At 35.3% G+C, this 27,419-nt stretch overlaps 1 protein-coding gene across 10 annotated transcripts in view; it reads right to left on the bottom strand.

Moving 5' to 3' along the window:
• CFAP70 (cilia and flagella associated protein 70) overlaps positions 1-27,419 on the bottom strand; it is a 137,769-nt gene that overhangs the window by 75,008 nt on the left and 35,342 nt on the right. For 6 of the 10 annotated variants that reach the window (XR_011495666.1, XM_070490088.1, XM_014858896.3 and 3 more), the window contains 9 exons: positions 21,052-21,150; positions 20,805-20,884; positions 17,091-17,270; positions 15,024-15,206; positions 12,827-12,921; positions 9,516-9,615; positions 7,282-7,416; positions 800-970; positions 535-615 (listed from right to left, as the gene is read on the bottom strand). Coding sequence is in view for 9 of the 10 variants with exons in the window: in XM_014858896.3 (XP_014714382.3) it covers positions 535-615; positions 800-970; positions 7,282-7,416; positions 9,516-9,615; positions 12,827-12,921; positions 15,024-15,206; positions 17,091-17,270; positions 20,805-20,884; positions 21,052-21,150 (1,124 nt within the window). In the remaining variant the exon portion in view is untranslated. The remainder of the gene's footprint in view (positions 1-534; positions 616-799; positions 971-7,281; positions 7,417-9,515; positions 9,616-12,826; positions 12,922-15,023; positions 15,207-17,090; positions 17,271-20,804; positions 20,885-21,051; positions 21,151-27,419) is intronic. The other 4 variants (XM_070490076.1, XM_044756921.2, XM_070490078.1 and 1 more) reach the window with 3 other exon arrangements.

Here is a 27,419-nt window from a genome sequence, read left to right on the forward strand (position 1 = left end):
TCCATCTTCATCTGGCAGAGTTCTCTTCATCTTTCACTACTCAGCTCAGATGCCCTCTTTCATGAAGCCTCCTGAGACTGCCCCATCCTAGTAGCTATTAATCTGTCTCCTTTGAGCCCCACAGCACTTTTATTTGTACCTCTCCTATAGCACTCATCAACATTCTGTATCACAGTTAGCTGTGTGCCAGTCTGTTTTACACCCAGACTATTGAGTGTCTGGAGGGCAGATGAATAAATGCTGCAGATAATGCATCTTTGCATCCCTCCTAGTGTTTAATAAGGTAGAATTAATAAAAGACATAAATCTTTAATCCTGGAAAGAACCTTAAAGTTAATCTGGTACCCACTCATTTTAGAGAGTCTCAACGAGACAAAGAAATTTACCCAAGGTCATAAACTAGTCATGGCAAGTGTGGAATGGTAACTCAGATAATGAGCATTTTCCTAAGAATTTTCAACTATACCATACTATCTTGCTCAGTAAAGGACTGATGAATTTAAACTTAATTTTCAATTCTTTTTGCATAGTTACCTGTCCTTCTGGATTGTGGCATAGAGAGGGTTCAACTTCCAAAGGAGTATCCGAGCTCTGAGATTTTATACTAGGTGCTTGCTGAAAGAAAATGAGCACACCTCAAAAACTGAATTCTTACATGGTCTTCACAAGGGCAGGAACAATGATCATTATGTTGCATCAAAATGCAAATGAACTTGAGGCAATTCACCAAAGGAGAAATCAGTGCAAGCTTCTGGAATGTAGCAAAACCAGCAAAATCATCACCTTCTCAAAAACCTACCACATCCCCAGGCTTAGGCTTTCCTTCTATGTCCTTTTCTTTGACTGTTTTATCTTCTTTCAGGTTCTTAGAAATAACTGGTTTGGACAATGGGGAATTAACACCTCCTACTTTATTATTCTGAATCAAATGATGGCCAGTATCCCGGAACAAGCTAAATAAACACTTGGTCTGAAAAGAAACAAAAAAATAACAGATGAAACCATCACAGAAAATTAGCTGCCTGCACTATTTACTTAAATTATTAAGAGGAGACCTTTCAACCTGGCTTGATTTTGGTGTCTCAGAACTTGTTACCAGAAAGCTTTTAATTTCTGACACATAGTTCCAAATTAACTTTAAGTGGTAGAATTTATTTCTGTACAAGAAATATTACCTGTCTAATTACTACTTGGCCCATCAATTATAACTGGGAGACTAACACAAGTTTAAAGTTCAAAGTAAAAACTTTGTATGGGAAAATTCAAACTATAGATAAATGACTGGAAAAGATTCTTATAACAATTTTTAATTAAACAACATAGATGAATCTAAATATAATTTATGCTGAGTGAAATCAGCCAGACCAAAAAGAAAAAAAACAAAGGTGAGGAGTGGACAGAGGTGGGATAGAAGGATAACAGGGGACACGAGAAAACTTTGGGGCCAATGGATGTTTTCATTATCTTGATTATGGTGACAGTTTCACAGATATAACCTACGTCAAAAGTTTTAAATTGTACACTGTATGCAGTTTATTATATGTTGGTTATGCTCAATAAAACTGCTAAAAAGAGAGTCTAACAATACTGAAGAAAAAATTGTAAATACCAAATATCACTTGCAATTCTACCACCTTTACCATAATTACTGTATTTCATAGATTTTAAGATACAAACTTTCTCAAATTTTAACATCTGTAGGAAACAAGAACGTTTCATATACACTTATATGAACAATATGTACAATATGTAGTTATTTGTGTCCACCTTCTTTCACTTAGCATGTTTTTTAGGTTCATCCACGTTATAGCATGTATCAGTAGTTCATTCCTTTTTTAAAACAGCTTTATTGAGATACAGTCAGGCTTCACTTAACAATAGGGATACGTTCTGAGAGATGTGTCATAAGGTGATTTTGTCACTGTATGAACATCACAGAGTGTACTTACACACACCTAGACAGTATACCCCACTACACATCTAGGCCATGTGGTACTAATCTTATGGGACCACCATCATATATGTAGTCTGTCATTGACTGAAACGTCATTATGTGGCACATGACTGTATAATTCAAATTCCATATAATTCACTCATTGAAAGTGTACCCAAAATTCAATGATTTGGCATATCACATTATTTGTAACTCATTCCTTTTCACTACTAAATAGTATTTCCTTGTATAGATACACCACATTTTGTTTACTGAGTCACCAGTTGTGGACATTTGGACTGTTGTGAGTTTTTGGCTATTATGAATAATGCTGCTATAAACATTCACATACACGTCTTTGTGTGAATGCAAGTTTTCAATTCTCCTGGGTAGGTTCCTAAGTATGATTTACTGGGGTGTGTGATAAGTTTATGTTTAACAAAGATTTTCTGCATAGTTGTTCTACCAACAACTGAGAGTAGAATATTGAAATTTCTAAGTGTTACTGTCAAATTATCTATTTCTCCTTTCAGTTCTGTTGGATTTTGCTTCATGCATTATGAGATTCTGTTGTTAGGTGTGTATGCATTATAATTTATATAAATATTATTTATAATAATTTATAAACTCTATATTCCTGATTAATTGACACTTTAATCATTATAACATGTCATGCTAAATCTTAGTAATATTTCTTGTCTTGAAGTCTGTTTTGTCTGATATAAGATAGCCACTCAGCTCTGTTTTTCTATTTGCATAGTTTATTTTTTCCATCCGTTTTTTCTCCTTTTTTTGGTGAAGAAGATTTTCTCTGAGCTAACATCTGTTGCCAATCTTCCTCTATTTTGTATGTGGGTCACTGCCACAACACAGTTTGACAAGTGATGTAGGTCCATGCCCAGGATCCAAACTCATTGACCCAGGCCACTGACGTGGAGTGTGCTGGACTTAAGCACTATGCCACAGGGCCAACCCCCTTTTCCATCCTTTTAGTTCAACTTATGTGTGTCTGAATCTAAGGTATATCTGCTTTAGAGAGCATATCACTGAGTCTAGATTTTTTTAATCCAGTCTCATAATCTCTGTCCTTTCATTGGGAATGTTTCGACTACTCACATATAATGTTATTGTTGAAATTAACATTTATGTTTGCCATTTTGCTATTTGTTTTCTATATATCTTCTGTCTTTTTTGTTTCTCTGTTCCCCCTTTAAATGTCTTCTTTTATGTTAAATATTTGTGATATCTCATTTAATTCCTTTGTTTATGTATATGTGTATATATGTGTACATGAAGATGTGTATATATATATGTTTATATACATATAGACACATATATATTTGTGTGTATGTATATGTATACACACAATTTTCTTAGTGGTTGCTTTAGGGATTATAATATGCATCTTAACTAATCACTATCTATTTCACATTGATATTAACAATTCTGGTAAAATGTAGAAACTTCACTGCACTATAGTTCCATTCTATCATTTCCCCTTCATGCTACTACTATCATATAAACTAAATCTATATATGTTATAAATCCAATAATATAATTAATGCTGTGTACAATCATGTCTTTCAAATAATTTAAGAATAAAATGAGAAAAAATATATTTCTAAAATCTTTTATATTGTTACATTCAACCATTTCTAATGTTCTTCATTTCTTCTTGTAGATTCAAGTTAGCAATTGGTGTCATAATCTTTCAAGCTGAAAGAACTTCCTTTAGTATTTCTTGCAAGACAGGTTTGCTAGCAACAAATTCTTTCAATATTTGTTTATTTGGCAATGTCTTTATTTTGCCTTTGTTTTTGGTTGATAATCTTTTCATTCATAACTTTGAATATATTATACGATTGGCTTCTAGATTTCATTATTTCAGATGAAAAATCAGCTGTTAACCATATCAGTGCTCCCCTGTAAATGATGAGCTGTTTTTCTCCTTTTGAATTCATGATTTTCTCTTTGTCTTTCAACAGTTCACTATGATGTGTATATTGTAGATCTCTGTATGTTTACCCTATCTGGCATTCTCTGAACTTCTTGGATACGTAAATTAATGTTTTCATCAAACATGGGATGTTTTCAGACACTATTTCTTCATTTATCTTTTCTGCCCCTTTCTATCTCTTCTCTCTAGGGACTCTCATTACAATTATGTTGGTCGCTCTCCACAAAGATCTCCATTTTAACCAACAGCATCACTGGGCATGGGTGCTTCATCCACTGCTCCAAATCGTGTGAGCCCTCTCTGTGGAAACAAAGTTGCTGGTCCTCACAGCCTAGCCTGCCCTAGTAGAATCACTGCTCTGATGAAGCTAAAGGAATGGAGTGGGGGATGAGGAGTGGTTCAGGAGCAGCCCTAGGCAAAAATGCCTCAAACTCCATAGTTTTTCATGCACTAATACTTCTCATTTTGTTGATGCCTTTGGTCAATTTCCAGAGCACTGAAATGGCTTTTTGTTGATTTGTCCAGCTTTATAGCTGATTAGGGGGAGAAAATTTGACAACCTCATCATTCAGACATAGCCAGAAATATTTCCTCTCCAATATTTCCTATATATTTTAAAAATTATGATTATATATTTTTTTAAAAGTTGAGATCATATTGAATATAATTTTAAATCCTGATTTTTCATTTAACAGACTATCACATGCATCCTCTCATGTTTTTAAATTTTGCATCAGGATAATTTTTAATGTACACACAAAGAAATCGCTCCTATCATATGAGTATAAAAAAAGTAATGGTAAAAATGTCTGTGTGCCAACTATATCCCTAGTGCTTTACATATTTTATCTCATTCAATATGTAAAACAATTCTGGGAAACAAGCATTGTCTCCATTTTACTGACACTAAAGAGAAATTTAGTCACTTGGCCAAAGTCACTCAGTCAGTAAATGGCAGCTCCAGAATTCAAACTAGAGGCTGCCTGACATCAAAGCCCATAACCTTTCAATTACAATATACTGTTTCCCTCAGATTCACCGGAATATTTTCATGCAGTAAAGTCTGGATACTATTCTACTTATTTCCTTAAAATAGATTCCTAGAAGTAGGAGTACTATGGGAAAGGATATAAGTATTTTAAGCTTCTTAATACATACTGACAGAAAATTTTTTTGCAGACACTTGGTACTAATTTATACTTCTACTGGCAGTGAATGAAAGTTGTTTTACCTATCTTTGCCACCAGTGGGTATTATCATATTTTAAAGAATTGTCTGATTTTACAGGTAAAATAAAATATTTTATTGTTATTTAAATTTGAATTTCTTTGACTATAAATAAGGCCAAATGTTTCTTCTTATATTTATTGGCCATTGGCATTTCTTCTTTTCCAAACTGCTACTTCATGTACTTTGCCCATTAAAAAAAAAGATGTATTTTTCCTATTGATTTGATGAAGTGCTTTATATTTTAGGAACGGTAGCCATCTTTCTGATATGTATTCAAATATTTTCCCCACTTTTTCAGTTACATGGTAATTTTGTTTATGATGGTTTCTTTCATATAGAGATGATTTCCATTTTTTGATAAGCTAACATCTGCTGCCAATCCTCCTCTTTTTGCTGAGGAAGACTGGCCCTGAGCTAACATCTATGCCCATCTTCCTCTACTTTATATGTGGGACACCTGCCACAGCATGGCTTGACAAGCGGTGCATAGGTCTGCACCTGGGATCCAAACTGGCAAACCCCAGGCCACCAAAGTGGGACACGCAAACTTAACTGCTGCACCACAGGGCTGGCCCCCTGTAATCTAAATCTTTTATATCTTTTATTTCTTTCAAGACTAGGAAGTCTTCTTTTAACTCATATATTTAATTAATAGCCACTTCTGTTTTTTATGGTCTTCACATTTAACTTATTTTAATAAACTCATTTGAAAATCTATACTATATGTAAGATTTCTGCATTCTTTTTGCCATTTAACTATCTACAGAGCATTAATAATTATCTTTTTTAATGGATGCATATTCCATCAGTATTCTTTACAATAATTTACTAAGTCTGTCTCTATTATTAGACATTAACCTTATTTTTAGTTTTTTGCTATTATAGATCCCAAAAAGTTTTCACAAATATGGCAGTTTTGATGCTATTAAATTGTTTCCTTAAGATAAATCCTTATAAGTGCAATTTCTGATTCAAAGGACACTTATATAGAAAGAGTTTACTACTCAACTGGTTTGCAAATAGATGATGGGTCTTTCATGACTCTATTATTGAAAAATAGCTGTCCTGATGATGACAAAATAGTCATATTTTTTTCTTCTTACTATTATTGTGTTTTATAAAGCTTTACTTTCTCCTAAGAAGCAATATGATAAATTGACTTTTTGCTTGAATATATACATATATGTATATATTCTCTCTATCGATAGATAGATACATTGATGATTTTAACACCTGAAAATTGAAAGAACCATATTGTAGCTCATTAATCGGCATATGGATTTAAGTTTTCACATACTTTTAAAGAAACTTTTTTTAATTTTTATTTTTTATTGCATTAACATTGGATTATAACACTATATAGCTTTCAGATATACATAGTAATATATTTCAATTTCTGTGTAGATTACATCATGTTCATTACCCAAAACTAATTATAATCCATCACCACACATATATGCCTAATCCCTCCTTTTGCCCTCCCCCCAGTTTTTGCGTACTTAAAACAAAAGACTTCTTTCATTATCCTAAAGATATTGTATCCAACTTTATTGAGGTAAAATTGAAATATAAGAAATTACATATTTAAAGTATATAATTTGATCAATTTTGACATATTTATACACATGTGAAACCATCACCACAATCAAGATAAGCAACATTTCCATCATCCCTAATACTTTCCTCACATTCTTTTGTAATCCATCCCTTCTTTTCTCCTGTTCCCAAGCAACCACTCATCTGCTTTCTGTCCCTATAGATTACTTTCCTAGAATTATATTTAAATGGAATCATACAGTATGTACTCTCTTTTGTCTGGCTTCTTTCATGTGGCATTATGCATTTGAGATTCATCCATGTTGCATATATCAATAGTTCATTCCTTTTTATTGCTGAGCATTATTCTATTGTATAGACATACCACACAATTTGTTTTTCTGTTAACCTGTTGGGAATTTGGGTTGTTTCCAGTTTTTGGCTTTTTATTATTCTGAGGTTTTTAAGGCTCAATAGCAGAATGCCTGCAAGGCTCTATATTTAACATCCAAGTGTATCAACTGGTTCCAAATATCAATTGCAAACATGTGTATGCTAAAGATGTAAGTAAACACATATATAAAGGATAAATTAGGATTATGTCTTCTATACAATTTCTTTTTACCTTTTCATAGACTGAACTGTCTATGTAAGGGTAAACATGAAAAGCTCCCCGAATCCTCTTCACACCTGGATACAGCAATGGGACCATATTAACATAAGCCACACCATGAAATGAAAGTTGACTTTCATCATCAGTCTAAGGGAATAAAACCAGAGAGCTGTTAGTGCTATAGAGCAATGTAGCAGTTCAAAGACCAGGTTTTAGGAACTAGCTATACTACTTAACCAGTTGACTGTGGGCCAGTTACAAAGACATTTTGGGTCTCCTTTTCTTTATTTTCAAAATGGGTTTAATCATACCATGATCATTGAGGTAATGCACATAAACAGTGTTAATGAATAGTAAAGGCAGTAGCTGAATCAACACATACTCAAATTAATTGATTATATATATTCAAATAAAAAATCAATTTCATCATGTTGCTTCTTAGGAAAAAGTGAAGTTTTGTAAAAAAACAATAATAATAACAACAACAAAAACTTAAAAGAAATCAGAAGCTGTAACTTTTAGCTTTAGTTCACAGATTTGTATGAATGAGAGGGGCCTTCCAAGTCATCTGGACCAGTGATGACAAACAGGTTTAACTTATGCCTAAATTCTAATCAATTGGTGGAGGTGTTTTAGAGTACTATGTTGAGAAAGAGTCTATGTCTTATCTGGGTTCAGAAGGAAAGAGTGCTTTGATTGACTGGTACTATCTGCCGTGGATGAAGGAGGGTGAATGACAGTCTGTCATCATGTACTTACTATCCCTAATCTCATCTGAACTCCCATTACAAAGAAAAAGACTATGTCAATAAATATATCTTACCATCATTTTATGTGTGTGTGTGTGTGTGTGTGTGAGGAAGATTGTAGCTGAGCTAATATCTGTGCCAATCTTCCTGTATTTTATGTGGGATGCTGCCACAGCATGGCTTCATGAGTAGTGCTACGTCCGTACCCATGATCCAAACCTGTGAACCCCAGGCTGCCGAAGTGGAGCACATGAACTTAACCACTACACCACCAGGCCAGCCCCTTAACATCAGTTTTTTTTTTTTTTAGGAAGTCTAGCCCTGAGCTAACATCCACTGCCAATCCTCCTCTTTTTGCTGAGGAAGACTGGCCCTGAGCTAACAACCATGCCCATCTTCCTCTACTTTATATGTGGGATGGCTACCACAGCATGGCTTGCCAAGCGGTGCCATGTCCACACCTGGGATCTGAACTGGCGAACCCTGGGCCACTGAAGTGGAACATGCACACTTAACCACTGGACCACTGGGCAGGCCCCATTCACATTATTTTTAATAGCTGTATGGTGTCTCATAGAAAACTTTTATAAGAAAAAATAAATTTAGTAAAAGAAAATACATTTAACTCCTACAAAATTAAAAGTAATCTCTTTGATTTTACCTATTATAATAATTAGAAATTAGATTAAAAAGTCCTATGCTCATGTGATAACACTTCTGTTTAGAAACATAAGGAAAGTTAGCCAATGCATATTATATATTGCAAAGGGAGAAGTGGTTACACCATAGTACTATTTTTATTATGCAAAAAAAGCCTATTTTAAAAATCAATAAAACAACTTAGGTACTTGTTAAGTATCTGCTCTATGCCATGAATCATGCTAGGTACTGTGGAGGATACAAAGCAGTCTGCTATAGGGTCCTCACCCTCAGGGAGTTTAAAAAAAAGCAGAGAAGACCAGACACACACAAGTAAAACAATAGAGAACATGTTCTAGGCTCATCAAAGCTGTATGTTTTCAGAAGAGCAGCACATCTATGAACCCTGCTGCTCTAATTAGCAGGCTAAAACATTTCAAGTAGGTAAGTCTAAAAGAAATTCAGAAAGATGTATTAGGTTGAACCATATTACCAATATTTAACTTCTATGACCTATAAAAATGGCTATTTTGTACAGTTTTACCTACAGTAAAACTGTAATGAAGGGTTAAATGGAAATAGGATATCTGGAAATAAAGGCTAAATAATTTTTAGTGAACAATAGGGAGCAAGGGTGACCAGTCATCCTAATTCGCGAGGGACAAGGGAGTTTCCTGGGACATGAGACTTTCAGTGCTAAAACCAGGAAACTATTTAGCAAATCAGGATGAGTTGGTCACCCTAGAGAGCAGCAACATCAGTTTACATTTTCCTTTGGTATCAGAATTAGAAGCAGAATGACAAGTTGGGTCTGATCCAGCATTTCTCACATAAATATTTTTAAGTGAACAAATCTACCTTATCAAATTTGGCAGCCTTCCCTTTGGGTGCAATAATCAGAGGAACTCTCGTGATCTCTACAGGCCAAAATCGGCAATCAGCAATTCGCTTCTGAAAACTACAAATCAAGAGTCAGCCTATTAGCATTATATCCAAAAATGGGGTTAGTATAATCTAAGTTAAAGGGAAGTATTCCTCTCTTTTAAAAAGTAATGGAATACATATATATAAAAATTTGTATTAGGAAGATGGGTTTTTTAAACTTTCTCAAATCTATAAAATTCCCAAAATAAATCTAGTGTACTGCTAACAGAGGCAAATTGTAAAATTTTAAGAGCAATTTGGCAATATGAATCAAAAGCCTTAAAATGTTCATAATCTTTGACCCAGAAATTCCACTTCTAGTGATTTATTCTAAAGAAATAATCAGACTATAAAATAGTATAAAATATATTTATTTCTACTGTGAAAATAGAGTAGGACTTCCATTATCAGCTCCCATATGTAAAGAACTTAGGAGTTGTGACTCCTGTCCTCATAACAAGAAAAAGCTGATGAAACTGAAAATCAATGACTTTCCTTAGATCCATGTAAGAATTAATTTCATAGGGCAAATTGCCACCCTGAAATATGGAGAGACAGGCACATACAGAGAATCACGACTGAGATTAGCTTACAGGCAGCAGAAATCACTGGAGCCAGTAACCGGAAGAAACACTTTAATGGTAATTTTGACAAACTGCTGGAAGCTGAATGTGAACTAGCCAGAGAGTTAAAAGTTCCTGGGGGCCTTGTATTAGGGGTCCTCATACTTTCTTGAGTTTTAAATCAAGGGGCTCTATCAGATTGTCATGGTGAATATAGGAGAAAAATCCACTTAGGCAGGAAGAAGGGAAAAGTAACCATTCTGAAAAATGCCCAGAGTGTTCTCCATAACAAAGGCCCATCCTTTAAGGTAAAGTACTTTACCAGAGCCTTATGTGACCCAGGGAAAGGACAATTAGACAACTCCAGTCTTTTCTAGCGTTCCTGTCTCACATAAGGAGAGGAAGGAAAAAAGGCTAGTAAACACTTCTGAAGGTCACAGCCCCAGGGACTCAAACTCACTAAAATACTGAGATTTAATCACAGGATTATATAATACTTCCCCTCCACAATACCTTACTAACACATCAATAGGGTTCCAGTACAATAAGAGTGGATGGATTACAAGTGAGAGGCTGCAGAATAGAAACCCTATTTCAGAAAGAGTTCCTAGCAAAACCCAAAGACAACTAGGGAGGAGTGAAAAAAGGAAACTGAAGCTTCTAGCATCTATAGCTAGAGCAAACATTAAACTCAGCCCAGCTCCCAACCAGATTAAGATAAAACCTCACACTAAAAAACTGAATTACCTCATTTCTTATTACCCAATACATAATGTCCAGCTTTCAATGATAAATTACTAGGAATGCTAAAAGGCAAGGAAAAAAACAATCTCAAGAGACAAAGCTACATAAGAACTAGACTCAGATATGACACAGATTTTGGAATAAAACCACACATCTACGGACAGCTAATCTTCGACAAAGGTGCCACGAACGTACAAAGGAGAAAAGAGTCTCTTCAATAAATGGTGTTGGGAAAACTGAAAAGCCACACGCAAAAAGAGTGAAAGTAGACCATTATCTCACGCCATACACAAAAATAAACTCAAAATGGATCAATGACTTGAAGATAAGTCCTGAAACCATAAAACTTCTGGAAGATAATATAGGTAGTACACTCTTTGACATCAAGCTTACAAGGATCTTTTCGAATACCATGTCTTCCCAGACAAGGGAACAAAAGAAAAAATAAACAAGTAGGAGTTCATCAGATTAAAGAGCTTCTGCAAGGCAAAAGAAACTAGGATTAAAACAAAAAGACAACCCACCAACTGGGAGAAAATATTTGCAAATCATATATCTGGTAAGGGGTTAATCTCCATAATATATAAGGAACTCACACAACCGAACAACAAAAAAACAAACAGCCCAATCAAAATATGGGCAGAGGATATGAACAGACATTTTTCCAAAGAACATATACAGATGGCCAATAAACACATGAAAAGATGTTCAACATCACTAATCATCAGGGAAATGCAAATCACAACTACACTAAGATACCACCTTACACCTGTTAAAATGGCTATAATCACTAAGACTAAAAATAACAAATGTTGGAGAGGGTGTGGACAAAAGGGAACCCTCATACACTGCTGGTAGGAATGCAAACTGGTGCAGCCACTATGGGAAACAGTATGGAGATGCCTCAAAAAACTAAAAATAGAACTACCATATGACCCAGCTATCCCACTATTGGGTATCTACCCAAACAACTTGAAATCAACAATCCAAAGTAACATATGCACGCCTATGTTCATTGCAGCACTATTCACAATAGCCAAGACATGGAAACAATCCAAGGATCCATTAACTGATGATTGGATAAAGAAGATGTGGTATATATATATATACACAACGGAATACTAATTAGCCATAAAAAGACAAAATCATCCCATTTGCAACAACATGGAAAGATCTGGAGGGAATTATGCTAAGTAAAATAAGTCAGACTGAGAAAGATAAACACCAGATGATTTCATTCATATGTGGAATATAAACAAACACATTGACAAAGAAATCAGTTCAGTGGTTACCAGGGGAAGGGAGGTGAAGGGGAGCACTTAAGTGGTGACAGACAAGAAATAATATACAACTAAAATTTTGCAATGATGTAAACTATTATGAACTCAAATTTAAAAAAAAAACAACTTCGGAGGGAGTATGGGTCCCAATCTATGAATCTATAGCTAACCCAAATATCAATTAAGTATGTGGGTAGAATAAAGATGTTTTCAGAGAAAAAAAGAAAAAAAAAAAGAGGGGCTAAGACAGCCAGCATGTGTCCTTTTTTTAATCCATAAACACTGCCCTCTTCCAACTTTCCGCCAGGAATATGTGAATGTGCAGGCTGGAACTTCAATAGCCATCCTGGCCCATGAGACAACCTTGTGGATGGAAGACACATGTTAAAGAAAGTAGAGCAAAAAGAAAGATTGAGCCTTGATACTTGATAACATTGTGTAGCCACCATACGCACCAGCTCTGGACTTCTTTTATATGAAAGAAAAATAAGAACCCACCTTGGTTAAGCTACCATCACTAGAAGCCTCCGTTACTAGCAGATGCGGTGGAAGAGAGTCTCAGATTACCTTAACTCAAACATGGATAAAATTAACAAAAGTAACATTTCCTCCCACCTACAGTCTTTGTTGGTTAAACACATTCCCTTTCTTTTCCTACCTGACCACTGCAGGAGGATCAAGGTAGCAGCGGCTTTCCAAGTCCCAAATAATTCTTTTCTTTATGCACTCTGCTTGGTTCCTAAATTCTCTGTCCTATAAAATAATAAGATAGAGACTGTTGTTCTCTCAGTGTGCCATGGCTTTATCCTGCTTAACCTGTAGGGCATTTTTAATGGATTTGATCACAATTCTTTTATTACTACTACTATAAGTAGAACTACTATTGTAAATACTACCACCATCTTAAATTTTAGGGTACTTTACTATTAATAAAGTACATAGGATAAATTACTTACATTATCCTTACCATCAATCCAGTACTAACTGCCAAATATTTACTCACATAACCTCAATGAGTGATTTTCAACCCTGGATGCATATTAGAATTATCTGAGTGCTTCAAAAAAGAAGGGCATTAGTGCTATTTTAAAAGTAAATTCTCATGTAATTGATCTGGGTTAGGGCTTGGCCATTGTTATTGTTTTAAAAAATGTTGTTTTAGGGGCTGGCTCCATGGTATAGTGGTTAAGTGTGTGCACCCCTCTTTGGCAGTCCGGGCTTCACAGGTTCTGATCCCTACATGTACACTACGGACATGTACACTGCTCATCAAGCCATGCTGTGGCGGCATCCCACATAAAAAATAGAGGAAGACTAGCACAGACATTAGCTCAGGGACAATCTTCCTCAAGCAAAAAGAAGAAGATTAGCAACGGATGTTAGCTCAGAGCCAATCTTCCTCACCAAACACACACACACACACACACATATAGTTTTTTAAAATATGAAATAAAATCTTTTACCTGAAATAAAATATCTGATCTAAATGAAAATATAAATCTAAGAACAGTATAAATTTTCACTAATCTCAATGATGAGAAAGACACTGCACAATGTTTTTCAAATATTGCTAGCCTTATCTCTATTACTTAAAATCTCTAGAGTCAGATACTGAAAGAATTCAACCATCCTTGTTTTACAAACTATGTGATCAAATGTTTCCACTAATGACTATCAGCTCATTCAAGAAACATTTTCAAATGTGTTTATAGCATTTTCTATACTCTTGACAAATATAAGTTGTAATAAAACATGTTAGAAAGAAAGGAAGAAAGGAGGGAGGGAGGGAGTGAAGGGGAGAGAGAAGGGAAAAGGGAGGAGGGAAAGAAAGAAAGAAGGAAAAGGGGAAGGAGGAGGGAAGGAGCAAAAAAAAAAAGAAGAATTTCAACAACTTAAAAATAGGAGACTGGTTAATTAAATTAAAGTAGGGCCACACAATGTCATATCACACAGCAAGTGCAGGTAAATAAAGAAAAAGAATGAAAATACTCTTTATGTAGTGATGTGGGAAAATCTCTAAGATATAGTATAAAGCAAAAAAATCAAGTTGCAGAACAGTGTGTGTGAGTATGCCACCATTTGTGTAAAACATGATAGGGAAAGAATATGTGTATGTATATATGTGTGTGTGTATATGAAGCAAAAACTGATATTTTTCCCTGCTTCCAATATGATTAAGCACTTTATACACTCAGTTAAAAATATATAAAACTTTATACCCTGAGATAAGGCAAAAATAGCAGTATCTTCCTGACGTGTTCTAATTCTGAAAATAACAAGACTTTGAATATTGCCTATAAATCTGGACTCCCTAAAGAAAAACAATTTTATTCCTGACTTTTACTATGCTATGCATGTGGGCCAGTCTTTCTGAAATCTGACTCCCTTGCATTATTTGCAAGAAAACTTTACTTTTCTAAATGTTTTTGTTTCTGAGTCTCCCTTTGACTATATATATTTGTTTTTATATGCATAAAAAAGTAGCTGGAAGGAAACACAAGAAATTATAACAAAGGTGACTACTTGGATGATAACCTGGGAAGGAATTAGGAGGAAGAGACATGGAGTAGGAGGGAGACTTTAACTGCATATCTCTTAATTTTTTCTTTTGACCTGTGACTGTATTATTACCTTTAAAACAAAATAAAGAGTAAATTTGAATTAAATCAATTATGTTGTTTGCTGGACTTAAGACGTCAGGAAACATTTTAATCAGAATTAGATAACTTTTATTTTGACATGTAATTGTTTTATTTTAATAGGTGATGGATGTATATAAATTACAGTGATCCACAAAATGTTTTGTCATATGTCAGTACACTGAGTTTATCACAAAAACTGCATAATTCTCTCACCTCAGGGTGGTTGAGTTCCCCTTCTTCTTCCTCATAGGGCCCACCGACGATGAATGCATTAGGAATGTTATTAGCTCCTGGAGCTAGAATGTTGGCAATAGGCCATTTTTTGGGCCGGGGAACAGGCTCTCTTTCCCCTCCAAGCTTCAGAGTTCCATTCTTAAACAAAATGGGATAGTCCTTCTACAGAAATAAACACCATACATCAGAAAATTTTGTAAAAGACTTTGAAATGGACAGAAAAGACTACAGAAGCGTCTTTTCAATGAAATGCTGGGTACTGTTGAAGGACAATGGGTCATTTCTTCAGATTCTCCTTTGAACTGGTTTAAACCCTTTTTGTCATTTTATATTTATTTGAGAGTCATGATGTACCTTTTAAAAAACAAACTCAAATCTGACAAAGAGCTAAAAGTATAGGCAATTTCATATCTATAATTTATATAAAATATACTTGCAATAGAAAATTGGTTAAGATATAAATAGGCAATTTATAGAAAAAGAAATTAGAAAATCCAACAATTGAATAAAAACAAGCTAGATATAATTAATAATAAGTGAAATACACATTAAAACAATAAGATACCATTTTAAACCATAGATTGGAAAGTCAAAGTCTGAAAATATCAAGTATTGACAATATTGTGAAGGGAATGGTATTCTTACACTTAGTTGCTGGAAATGTAAACTGGTACAACTATGGAAAGCAATTTTGCAGTCTCTAGTAAAATTTAAAATTGGTATACCCTATAACTCACCTATTCTAGTTCTTTGGGTTAAGTTTAAAACCTTTCATGAAGGAAGGGCGTTTCTGGATTGGCAAAGTAAGGACTTCTAAAAATCTGTTCCTCCATAAAAACAACAAGAATGCTGGCAAAAATTGTCAAAATTAAGCGTTTCAAGACCATTCAATGGGGACAGAACAGTGTTTTCAACAAAGAGTGCTGAGAAAATTAGTTATCCACATGCAAAAGAATGAAGTTGGACACTTATCTGACACCATACACAAAAATTAACTCAAAATGGATCAAAGACCTAAATGTAAAAGCTAAAACCATAAAACTCTTAGAAGAAAATACAGGGGGAAAGCCTCATGACATTGGATTTGGCAGTGATTTCTTGGTTATGACACCAAAGACACACAACACAAAAGTAAAATGGGCAAATTAGACTTGATCATAATTAAAAATTTTGTGCATCAAAAGACACTAACACAGTAAAAAAGGCAAACCATGGAACTGGAGAAAATATTTGCAAATCACATAGCTGATAAGAGATTAATAGCTAGAATATAAAGAGAACTCCTAAAATTCAACAACAAAAAAAAAAACACACCACCTGATGGGAAAATGGGCAAAGGAGTTGAATAGACATTTCCCTAAAGAAGATGTACAAGTGGCCAATAAGCACATGAAAAGATACTCAACATCATTAGTCTTTAAGGAAATGCAAATCAAAAACACAAGGAGATGCCACTTCACATATATTAGGATGGCTATTATCAAAAAACAACAAAAAACAGAAAATAAGTGTTGGCGAGGGTGTGGAGAAATTAGAACCCTGGCGCACTGTGGTGAGAATATAAAGTGGCAAAGAGGAATTGGAGGGTTCTACACCGAAAATGTAAAATGGCAATTTGGAAATCTCTTTCAAGAGGCTCAAAAGACCCATATACAATCATTCTATAGAAATTTGAACTAAGAAAAAACCCTGGAATTAAGATAAAGTTTTATATAATAAAGTACACTATACAAAATCAATGAAATATGTGCATAAAAGTAATCTGTGTAGAAATACATTAAAAAATTGTTAAGTTTAAAATGTTTTACGTTTTCCACCATAAATATGCATTTATTGATATAAATTATATGTAATGTATATTATATATAATATATAAACTATAAATATAAACATCTATATATAAAACAGAAGTAAACCTTTTTTTTTAAACCTAAAATAAATCTCAGCCATTAACAAAGCTTGCTTTGAATGAAATCTTAGCAGGTAAGGAAGAGATGGCCATATGAGTGTCTAAATCCATATAAATATCTGGCTGTGGCGCTTTACCTCTCCAACAGATGGAACTTGCAGACCAACCATGTAGTTCTGCAGGGGCCCTATCGGAATGAAGGATTCAGGCACAGAGTAGGCAGCCTCCAATGTGACTTTCAGTAGACTGCCTCCTGAGATCTGGGCTGGGGTCAATAAGGGTTCCGACACAAATACTTTAACTTCAAGACTGCATTGCTGGAAAAGAACAAAATTATACAGCATTTTGGAAATGCCAGAGGCCTCCCTTTTTTTGCATTATCTCATTTTAATCTCACATGACTGTTCAAGGTAAGAAAGTCAAGTTTAGGGCCAGCCCCATGGCCTAGTGGTTAACTTTGGCATGCTCTGCTTTGGTGGCCCAGGTTTGATTCCCAGGTGTGGACCTACACCACTCGTTGGCAGCCATGCTATGGCAATGACCCACATACAAAATAGAGGAAGACTGGCACAGATGTTAGCTCAGGGCAGATCTTCTTCAGCAAAAAAAAAAAAAAAAAAAAAAAGTCAAGTTTAATTATTTCCATACAGGAGATTCAAATAACTTTCTTTAGGTCCCACATGTTAGAGACAAAGCCAAGAAGAAAACTTTACCCCTAAGCTAGAGCCCTTCCCCTCTAACATACTGAGGTCAAGTATGTTTACAAACACAAACAGGAGAGGAATTGGAGAGTTCTATACTGAAATGTTAATAGTAGTTACAAGTGAGTGAGTGAGATTGGGGTGCCTTTTTTGCTAGCCTATATTTTATTATTATTTTTGTAATTTAAATGTGATTTTTTAAAAAAACTTTTAGGTTTGTTATTAAATATTTGAAAATCATATTCCTCAATATATTTCTATTTTTCAAAGGCGAGAAAATATTTTTGACAGCATGAACAAGCTCTAGAAACAAATTTTTTAGAAGAGCTGCAAAAGCTTTGATGTTAGCAATGTATCCAAGTAGAGTAGTCAAGACAGCTAGTGTTTTTTTAATTAGAGAGAAAAAAAGAATTTGTTCATTTTCATTTTATTTCTTAGGAATCAACATTAATAAGAATAATTAACATTATTGTTAAAGAATTAAGTATCCTACTAATGAGAAATTCCCAAATTATGTCTCCAATAGAAATTTGAAAATGCTTTTTCAAATATATATGCATATACCCATATATAGAGATATAGACAAATCTATAGACATTTTCACACAGGATACACTGAAAAAGTAGGTTTACAATGTGTATTGATTGCTAATTATATGCTAGGCACCTTACTACAGCACCAGGACTATAAAGATGAAGATGACATGGCCCCTTTCATCATGGAATTCATATTATAATTCCACTATTTATGATAAATGCTATAATAGAGACTTGTACAAAATGCCCTAGTCAAGGGGCACCCAAGAGGAAGTGAATAACTAATTACTGGGGTGAGGAGGAATAAGAGATGGTGACATCTGAATTGACTTTTACAAGATAAATAGGAGTTTGCAACCTGGATAAGCAGAGAAAGAAAAGAGAAAATAATTCTAGACAAAAAGAAGAGTTTATGTAAAAGGGGATTGAAATAGCACGGTATATTCAGTTCAGGTATTTTACAACACAATGCACAAGGAGGCAGTCCTGAGAGATGAGCTTGGACAAGGGACAGGCTGCTATCATAAAAGTTGTTGTGTGCCTGCTAAAAGATCTGGACTTTAGGATGTAAGCAGTGGTGAATCTAGGAACCACACAGTACTAAATAAGGGAAGAGAGGTGATCATATTTACTTTTAAGTCACTCTGCAAGCAATGGGAAGGCTGAACTGGAAGGAGGCAAGGGGAGTTACAAAGCTACTTGTAAGGTTCCAGGTGAGATTATAAGGCAATAAAGAATAGGAATGAAGCTAAGAAGAGACAGCCCAAAGGCACTTAGAAGATAGAAAAGGCTGGATTGGGTGAAAGGCAGATTTAGGCATTAGTTGCAGTTAGGGTCTGAGGGAGCAGTCATGGATGTAACGTAGGTTCTATGTATGCCCTATGATCTCACAGAGGTGTGATGCCATTAGTGAAAATAACTAAGATAAAAGGAAGAATAGGTTTGAGGGAGGATGCTGAGTTCAGTTTTGGAATGCTGACATTGACATTTGACATTCCGGAATTCAGGAGAGGAGTTTGGGCAGGAGCTGTTGAATTAGAAGTCTTCAACATACTGGTAACTGTCAAAATCATGGATGATCCCCAAGCCCCTTCCCCCACCATACCTCCCCACCTCCCGTCACCACGAGTATGAACACAGACAAAGAAAGTTAGCCAAGGTTAGAAGCTTCATACTTAAGGGACAGGCAAAGGAAAGAGATCTGGTTCGGGAACCTGAGAAAGTACAGTCAATAAGCAGGAAATAGAACACGAAAGGGAGAAAAGGTTTTGAGAAAGAGAAGCATTGAAGAATGTGACGCCTCTGGTCAATATGTCTCTGAGAGGATAAGGAAAATGTCCGTAAGGTTTCTAACTTATATTACTCCATCAAGACAGGGAATACTGGAAGATGAATTGGAATCTCCTTTCCAAGTACAGGTTTATGTCATTTTAGTCTCTGAGTTTTGAGAATAAACCAGTGTACTTGCTTAAATATAAAATTAGTGAGAACTCTCAAGCAAATGGACATTAATTGTCATATATTTTTTCCTTGAGTATGTAAAATAAGTAAGTACAGGAATATTATGAGCAAAGATCATGAGGACTAATCATGAGGACTGAGGAGGAATATTAAGAGCAAAGATCATGAGATCCATTTGACTAACTTTTCTTCTATAGGTATCTAAGGAAAATCAACAATACATAGGCTGGCAGACTGGACCAAGGAAGGCAGACTGAGCTCAAATATATAGCTCTTTCCAGAGCAAATTACATGGAATGACAGAAAGATATTAAATGATATATTTATATCCAATAAAAAGATAATGCTATAATGGCCCTAGAAAACAAGAAATGCCATCACTGGACTATATATTTTTAGGAATCTTTGAAAGATAGGAAGCAAATGAAATCAGATCTACAAAAAAAAAAAAAAAAACTAGAAGAAACCAACCACATCCTAAAATAATGGATTGTGGCAGCTCCAAGCTCAGGATTAACAAGAAGCAGGAAGGGGCCTCCAGCGATGGTTAACTAGGGAACTGCATTTGGAATAGTTGGGTCAGTTGGGCCTTCCTCTCTCCTTTACTTGTGCAAAACAGAAGGCAGCTGTGGTATCTGCTGAGAGTGAGTGCACTTGCACCAGAGTGGCAAAGCAGTGCCCCAAGAAGCTCCTGATCCCCAGAAGAATTGGGAAACAGCCCAGAAAACAAACAGTGACAGAGCCTACCAATTCATACTTCCCCTCGTCCAACTACCAGAAGCAGGCTACCATGCCTGAAATTGTGTTAGGTACATTCATATACTATTGAATTTAATCCAGCAGGACACAGCTCAAGAGACATTTCCATGGTTAAGCCTTTCCTACATCTACTCCTGGGCAAAGTAACCAATACCTACTATGTGCCCCACCCCACCATTTAATCACACTGGATTTTAATCCATAATATGTAGATTATGGACTCCTAAAGTAGGATTCTGCCTTATTTATCTTTGTTTCCCAGGACCTAGCACTATGTGTGCCTGTGAAAAGAAGGTGCCTGACGAATGGACTCAACTGAATTGAACCTTAATAGCAGACAGACTTGTTAGACTGAATGGCAGGCTGCAGTGTTAAGGGTTAAAACTCTGATTACCTTAACACCTGATCGAAGAGGTTCTAAAGGCGAGCCTGGCACAGGGTGCAATGGGACCACTGTTTCAAATGAACTCTCCCCTGCGAAAAGAAGGCCAAGTCAATCCAAAGGAAGGGTTAAGCAGAGATAAATGTGCTCATCTTTTCATCAAATTCCTCAAATTCATTGAGGCTGAGTTTTGCACTTCTCTGGAGCTAAATTTTATGAGCTTTTCTATTTCTGCTTTTGAGCAAATCACACATCTGACCTTCCAGTAAAGGAAGAAGGTCCACCACGGCTTGCCCAAGAATTAAGGTCTTCTCATCTTTCTGTTTCTTTTCCTTTGGTAAAACTTCAGTCACAGTTACTAAAAAAATCAGAACAAACAAAATGAGAACATGCCTAGCTCATCTATCAGAAAACCAAGGTACAGCAAGCAAAGCATTGTTAAAGAAATTTAAGAGAAATGAATTTGAAACCCAAGAAGGTATCAATTTTGGTGACTCTGATACAAAATACTGGACCACCTCAGTGATTTATTAAAACTTTTGCATGCAAGTTATCAACAATGTATTTTACATCATAATCACGTACACATATTTGTATAAAAGTAACTGATACATATAATTATAACAAAGTTTCATATAGTATTCATCCTTACTAGCTTAAAACCCTTACATATTTTCTACTCTTTTATGTATAAAAAATTACTGGTCATGATCTTCCTCAGTTTTAGGAATGACTAAAGTCACAATCTGCAGTTTGAAAAACACCTTCTAGATCATTGCATATTGCCTAGCATAGGGCTTAGCAGACCTTGGAGTCATTTACAGAGCATGCAAGGTATGTAGCAGGTTTTTCCCTGCAACATTACTCTGCGTATGTGCTTAAAATTTATTATGAAAATTTCAAATACACAAAAAAGTAGAGAGATAGTACGATGAATATCCATATAACCATCACCTAGATTTAACAAAAGTTAACATCATATTTACTTCATCTATTCTTATTTGCTGAAACACTTTCAAGTAAATTATAGACATCATGACATTTTACCCCTAAATACTAAAGGATACAAACCCCAAATATGGCATTTTCCTCCATACTCACAATACTTTTATCACATCTAGCAAGTTGTGATAATAGCATTATAGATAATTCCTTAATTCATCTAATGCCAAGTCTACACTGAACATTTCTCAATTATCCCAAAATTTATTTTGTAGCTGGTCTGTTCAAACTAGGATCCAATCACAGACCACATGCTGCATTCAGTTGTTATGTTTCTTTCCCATTTAGAACAGTCCCTCCTCCCATATGCTTTTTTTTCTATGACACTGATTTGTTAAAATCATCAGGCCAGTTGTTATATAGAATGTCTCATCCTCTGGATTTGTCTTGTTTTTTTTTTCTTATGCTGTTTAATTTGTTTCTCAATCCTTGTTTCCTGTATACTTAGATTCACCTTTACCATTTCTGGCAAAGATAATACAATTTGATAACATACTTACCTACATGGTATGTTATCAAACTCTGTGATCTTTGTAATCATGAAAATGGCATCTCAGCATAATTTTATTTATCTTATTAAAGTGAGGTTGAACATTTTTCCATACATTTAAGGACCAGTTATAGTTTCTTTTCTGTGAAATTTTCATATCTCTTTCCTATGTTTTGTACATTCATCCGTTAGAGTCTTAGTATTTTTCTTATTGATATACAGGAGTTCTTTAAAGGGAAATTTGCCTTTTGTGTAGAAATGAATCGCAAATTATGCCCTAGTTTGTGACTCATCTTCTATAGTTACTTATGTAAAATGTATTAATTTTTTTTATTCTGTGGCTTCTGCATTTGTGAAATACTTAGAAAGTCTTCACTACTCTGATTATTTAATTCCATGAATTCTTATGGTACTTACATGGTTAATTTTGTACACATATTTTATCCATATAGAATTTATTTTGGTATAATTTTGAGATGTTAGTTACATTTTTTTCCAAATAGGTACCTACATGTCCTCACATCATTGATTACATAGTCTATCTTTTCCCTACTGATGTGAAATGTCATCTCAATCACTATGCTAACTTATTAGAAGTACTGGTGACTATATTTGGACCTTCTAGTCTGTCCCAATGATCTGTAAGTCTATGCATGCCCAAGTACCACATTGTTTTATTGTGATTTTATATTACATTTTACTATCATGAAGGACTAATAACCCCTCACTAACCTCCTTTTCAGAAATTCCTGATTATACTTACTTTAAAAAGTTTTTTCTGTAAGAAGTCTAATTTAAAAAAATGTTGGCAGATTTATAGAGTTCACATTAAATTTATAGATAAGCTCAGGGAAAATGACATCTTTATAATGTTGAGCATTCCTTTCTAAGAACATAGTATGCCTTTCCTTTTGTTCAACCTCGTGTCTCTCAACATCATTTTCTTTTGTTTGTTTGAATCAGGATACAAATAACGTCTACACATTGTGCTTAGTTAATGTCTCTTAAATCTCTTTTACTCTGTAGGTTCTCCTTCCATTTCTTTAGATTTTTCCCATTTTTATTTTTCTAAGAAATTGTCCATTTTATCTAAATTATCATAAGAAATGGCAGAAAATCCTTTCTTACGTCTTTTTAAAATTGTGGTAAAACACACATTACATAGAATTTACTATCCTAATTCATGTTTAAGTGTACAGTCCAGTGGTATTAAATACATTCATATTTTCATGCAAACATCACCACCATCTATCTCCATAACACTTTTCATCTTCTAAAATTGAAACTCTCTACACATTAAATAATAACTCTCCATTCTCCCCTTCCCCTGGCAACCACAAGAATACTTTCTGTCCTTATGTAGTTGACTATTCTAGGCACCTCATAAAAGTGGAATCACACGGTGTCTTTTTGTGACTGGCTTATTTCATTTAGCATAATATCCTCAGATTTCATCCATGTTGTAATATATGTCAGAATTTCCTTCCTTTTTAAGGCTAAATAATAATCCAGCCTATGTATATACCACATTTTACTTATCCATTCACCCATTGATGAATACTTGGGTTGCTTCCACATTATAGCTATTGTCGATAATGCTGTGATGAACTTGGGTGTACAAATATCTCTTTGAGACTCTGCCTTCCATACTTTGGGTATATACCCAGAAGTAGAATTGCTGGGTCATATCATAATTCTATTTTTAATTTTTTGAGGAACCACTAGTTTCCCCAGTGACTGTACCGTTCTACATTCTCACCAAAAGTACACAAGGGTTCCAATTTGTCTGCATCTTTGCCAACACTTGTTTTATTTTTACTTTTTGAGGAAGATTGGCCCTGTGCTAATGCCAATCTTCCTTTTTTTCCCCTTCTCAAAGCCCGAGCACATAGTTGTATATCCTAGTTGTAGGTCATTCTAGTTCTAGGTGGGATGCCTCCACAGCATTGCTTGATGAGTGATGCATGGGTCTGTGCCCAGGAACCGAGCCAGCAAACCCCAGGCTGCTGAAATGGAGCCCATGAACTTAACCACTCAGCCACAGGGCTGGTCCCTGTTTTGTTTTTTGGATAGAAGCCATCCTAATAGTATGAAGTGGTATCTCATTGTAGTTTGGATTTGCATTTCCCTAATGATTAATGATGTTGAGCATTTTTTCATGTGCTTATCAGCCATTTGTAGATCTTTGGAGGAATGTCTATTCAAATCCTTTGCCCTTTTTTTTTTGCTGAGGAATATTAGCCCTGAGCCATTCTTCTTTCACTTTATATGTGGGTCACCACCACAGCATGGTTGACAAGTGGCATAGGTCTGCTCCTGGGATCTGAACCCGCAAAGCTGGGCTGCCGAAGCAGAGCATGCCAAACTTAACCATTACACCATGGGGCCAGCCCCGCTTTGCCCATTTTTGAAACAGGTTTTTTTGTTGTTGAGTTTTAGGAGTTTTCTATATATTCTGGATATTAATCCCTTATCAGATATATGATTTGAAAATATTTTCTCCCATCCTGTGGGTTGCCTTTTTACGCTGTGGATAGTGTCTTTTATCATGTTGAGGTAGTTTCCATCTATTCCTAGTTTGTTGAGTGATTTTTTTCATGAAAGAGTATTGAATTTTGTCAAATACGTTTTTTGCATCAAGTGAGATGATCATACGGGGTTTTCTTCTTCATTCTGTTGGTTTGGTGTATGAAACTGACAGAGTCATATGTTGAACCATCCTTGCATTTGAAGAATAAATCCCACTTGGTCATGGTCTATAATTCTTTTTTTTTTAAGATTGGCACCTGAACTAAGATCTGTTGCCAATCTTCTTCTTCTTCTTCTTCTTTTCCCTTCTTCTCCCCAAAGCTCCCCAGTACATAGTTGTATGTTCTAGCTGTAGGTCCTTCTGGTTCTGTTAAGTGGGATGCTGCCTCAGATGAGCAGTAGTAGGTCCATGCCCAGGACCCAAACTGGCAAAACTCTGGGCCACTGAAGCGGAGTGCACAAATGTAACCATTCAGCCATGGGGCTGGCCCCTATAATCCTTTTAATGTGCTGTTCAACTTGGTTTGCTGGTATTTTCTGCAGAATTGGTAGTAATGTCCCCAATTTAATTTCTGACTTTAGTAATTCAAGTGTTCTCTCCTTTTTTTTCTTAGTCCATGTATCTAAAGATTTGTCAATTTTGTTGAACTTTTCAAAGAACCAACTTTGCCTTTTATTGATTGTCCCTATTGTTTTTCTTTTTTTCAATTATTTTAATGAAATCATTACATTATTATTTATCCATTTCTGTAAAGACTTCATCATGCTCACCACCAGTAGTCTAATTTTTATCTTACATAAGTGCCCCTTTATCCCTTTCGCCCACCCCCCAACCCCCTTTCCTCTGGTAACCACTAATCTCTTCTCTTTTTTTATGTATTTGTTTATCTTCCACATATGAGTGAAATCACACAGTATCTGCCTTTCTCTGTCTGGCTTATTTTGCTTAACATCATACCCTCAAGATTCATCCATGTTGTTGCAAAAGGGATGATTCTGTCTTTTTTTTATGGAGGTATAATAGTTTATAACATTGTGAAATTTCAGTTGTACGTTATTATTTGTCAGTCACCATATGTGCTGCTTTACCCCTTAAGCCAACCACCAACCCCCTTCCCCTCTGGTAACCACTAGTCTGTTCTCTTTGTCCATGTGTTTGTTTATATTCCACATATGAGTGAAATCGTGTGGTGTTTGTCTTCCTCTGTCTGGCTTATTTTGCTTAACATAATACCCTCAAGGTCCATCCATGTTGTTGCAAATGGGACAATTTTGTCTTTTTTATGGCTAAGTAGTATTCCATTGTGTATATATCTACCACATCTTCTTTATCCATTTATCAGTTGAAGGGCATTTGGGTTTCTTCCACGTCTTGGCTATTGTGAATAATGCTGAAATCTCTTTGAATTGTTGATTTTTAGTTCTTTGGACAAATACCCAGGAGTGGGATAGCTGGGTCATATGGTATTTCTATTTTTAATTTTTTGAGAAATCTCCATACTGTTTTCCATAGAGGCTGCACCAGTTTCCATTCCCACTAGCAGTGAATGAAGGTTCCCTTTTCTCCTGATCTTCTCCAACATTTGTTACTTTTTGTCTTGGTAATGACAGCCATTCTAATGGGTGTAAATTGATATCTCCTTGTAGTTTTGATTTGCATGTTCTTAATTATTAGTGATGTTGAACATCCTTTCATGGGGCTATTGACCATCTGCATATATTCTTTGGAAAAATGTCTGTTCATATCCTCTGTCCATTTTTCAATCAGGTTGTTTGTTTTTTTGTTCTTGAGTTGTGTGAGTTCTTTATATATTTGGGAGATTAACCCCTTGTAGGAAATATGATTGCAAATACTTTCTCCAAGATGGTGGGTTGTCTTTTTGTTTTGCTCTGCCTTGCAGAAGCTCTTCAGCCTGATGAAGTCCCACTTGTTTATTTTTTCATTTGTTTCCCTTATCCAAGTAGACATGGTATTCGAAAAGTTGCTTCTAAGACTAATGTCAAAGAGTGTACTGCCTATATTTTCTTCTAGAAGTTTTACAGTTTCAGGTCTTAACATTCAAGTCTTTAATCCATTTTTAGTTAATTTTTGTGTATGGTGTCAGATAATGGTCTATTTTCATTCTTTTGCATGTGGCTGTCCAGTTTTCTCAGCACCATTTATTTTATTTTTTTATCAGTTTTTTTTTTTGAGGAAGATTAGCCCTGAGCTAACATCTGCCACAAATCCTCCTCTTTTTTTGCTGAGGAAGATTGGCCCTGAGCTAACATCTGTGACTATCTTCTTCTACTTTATATGTTGGATGCCTGCCACTGCATGGCTTGACAAGCGGTGAATAGGTCCACACCCAGGATTTGAACTGGCGAACCCCGGGTCACCGAACCAGAACATGCAAGCAAACTTAATCACTGAGCCAACAGGCTAGCCCCCTAGCACCATTTATTGAAGAGACTTTCCTTTCTCCATTGTATGTTCTTGCTCCTTTGTCAAAGATTAACTGTCCAAAGATGTTTGGATTTATTTCTGGACTTTCAATTTTGTTCCATTGGTCTATGTGTCTGTTTTTGTACCTGTACCATGCTGTGTTGATTACTATAGCTTTGTA

Source organism: Equus asinus, chromosome 2, assembly GCF_041296235.1.
Source record: "Equus asinus isolate D_3611 breed Donkey chromosome 2, EquAss-T2T_v2, whole genome shotgun sequence".
Taxonomy (NCBI): Eukaryota; Metazoa; Chordata; class Mammalia; order Perissodactyla; family Equidae; genus Equus; species Equus asinus.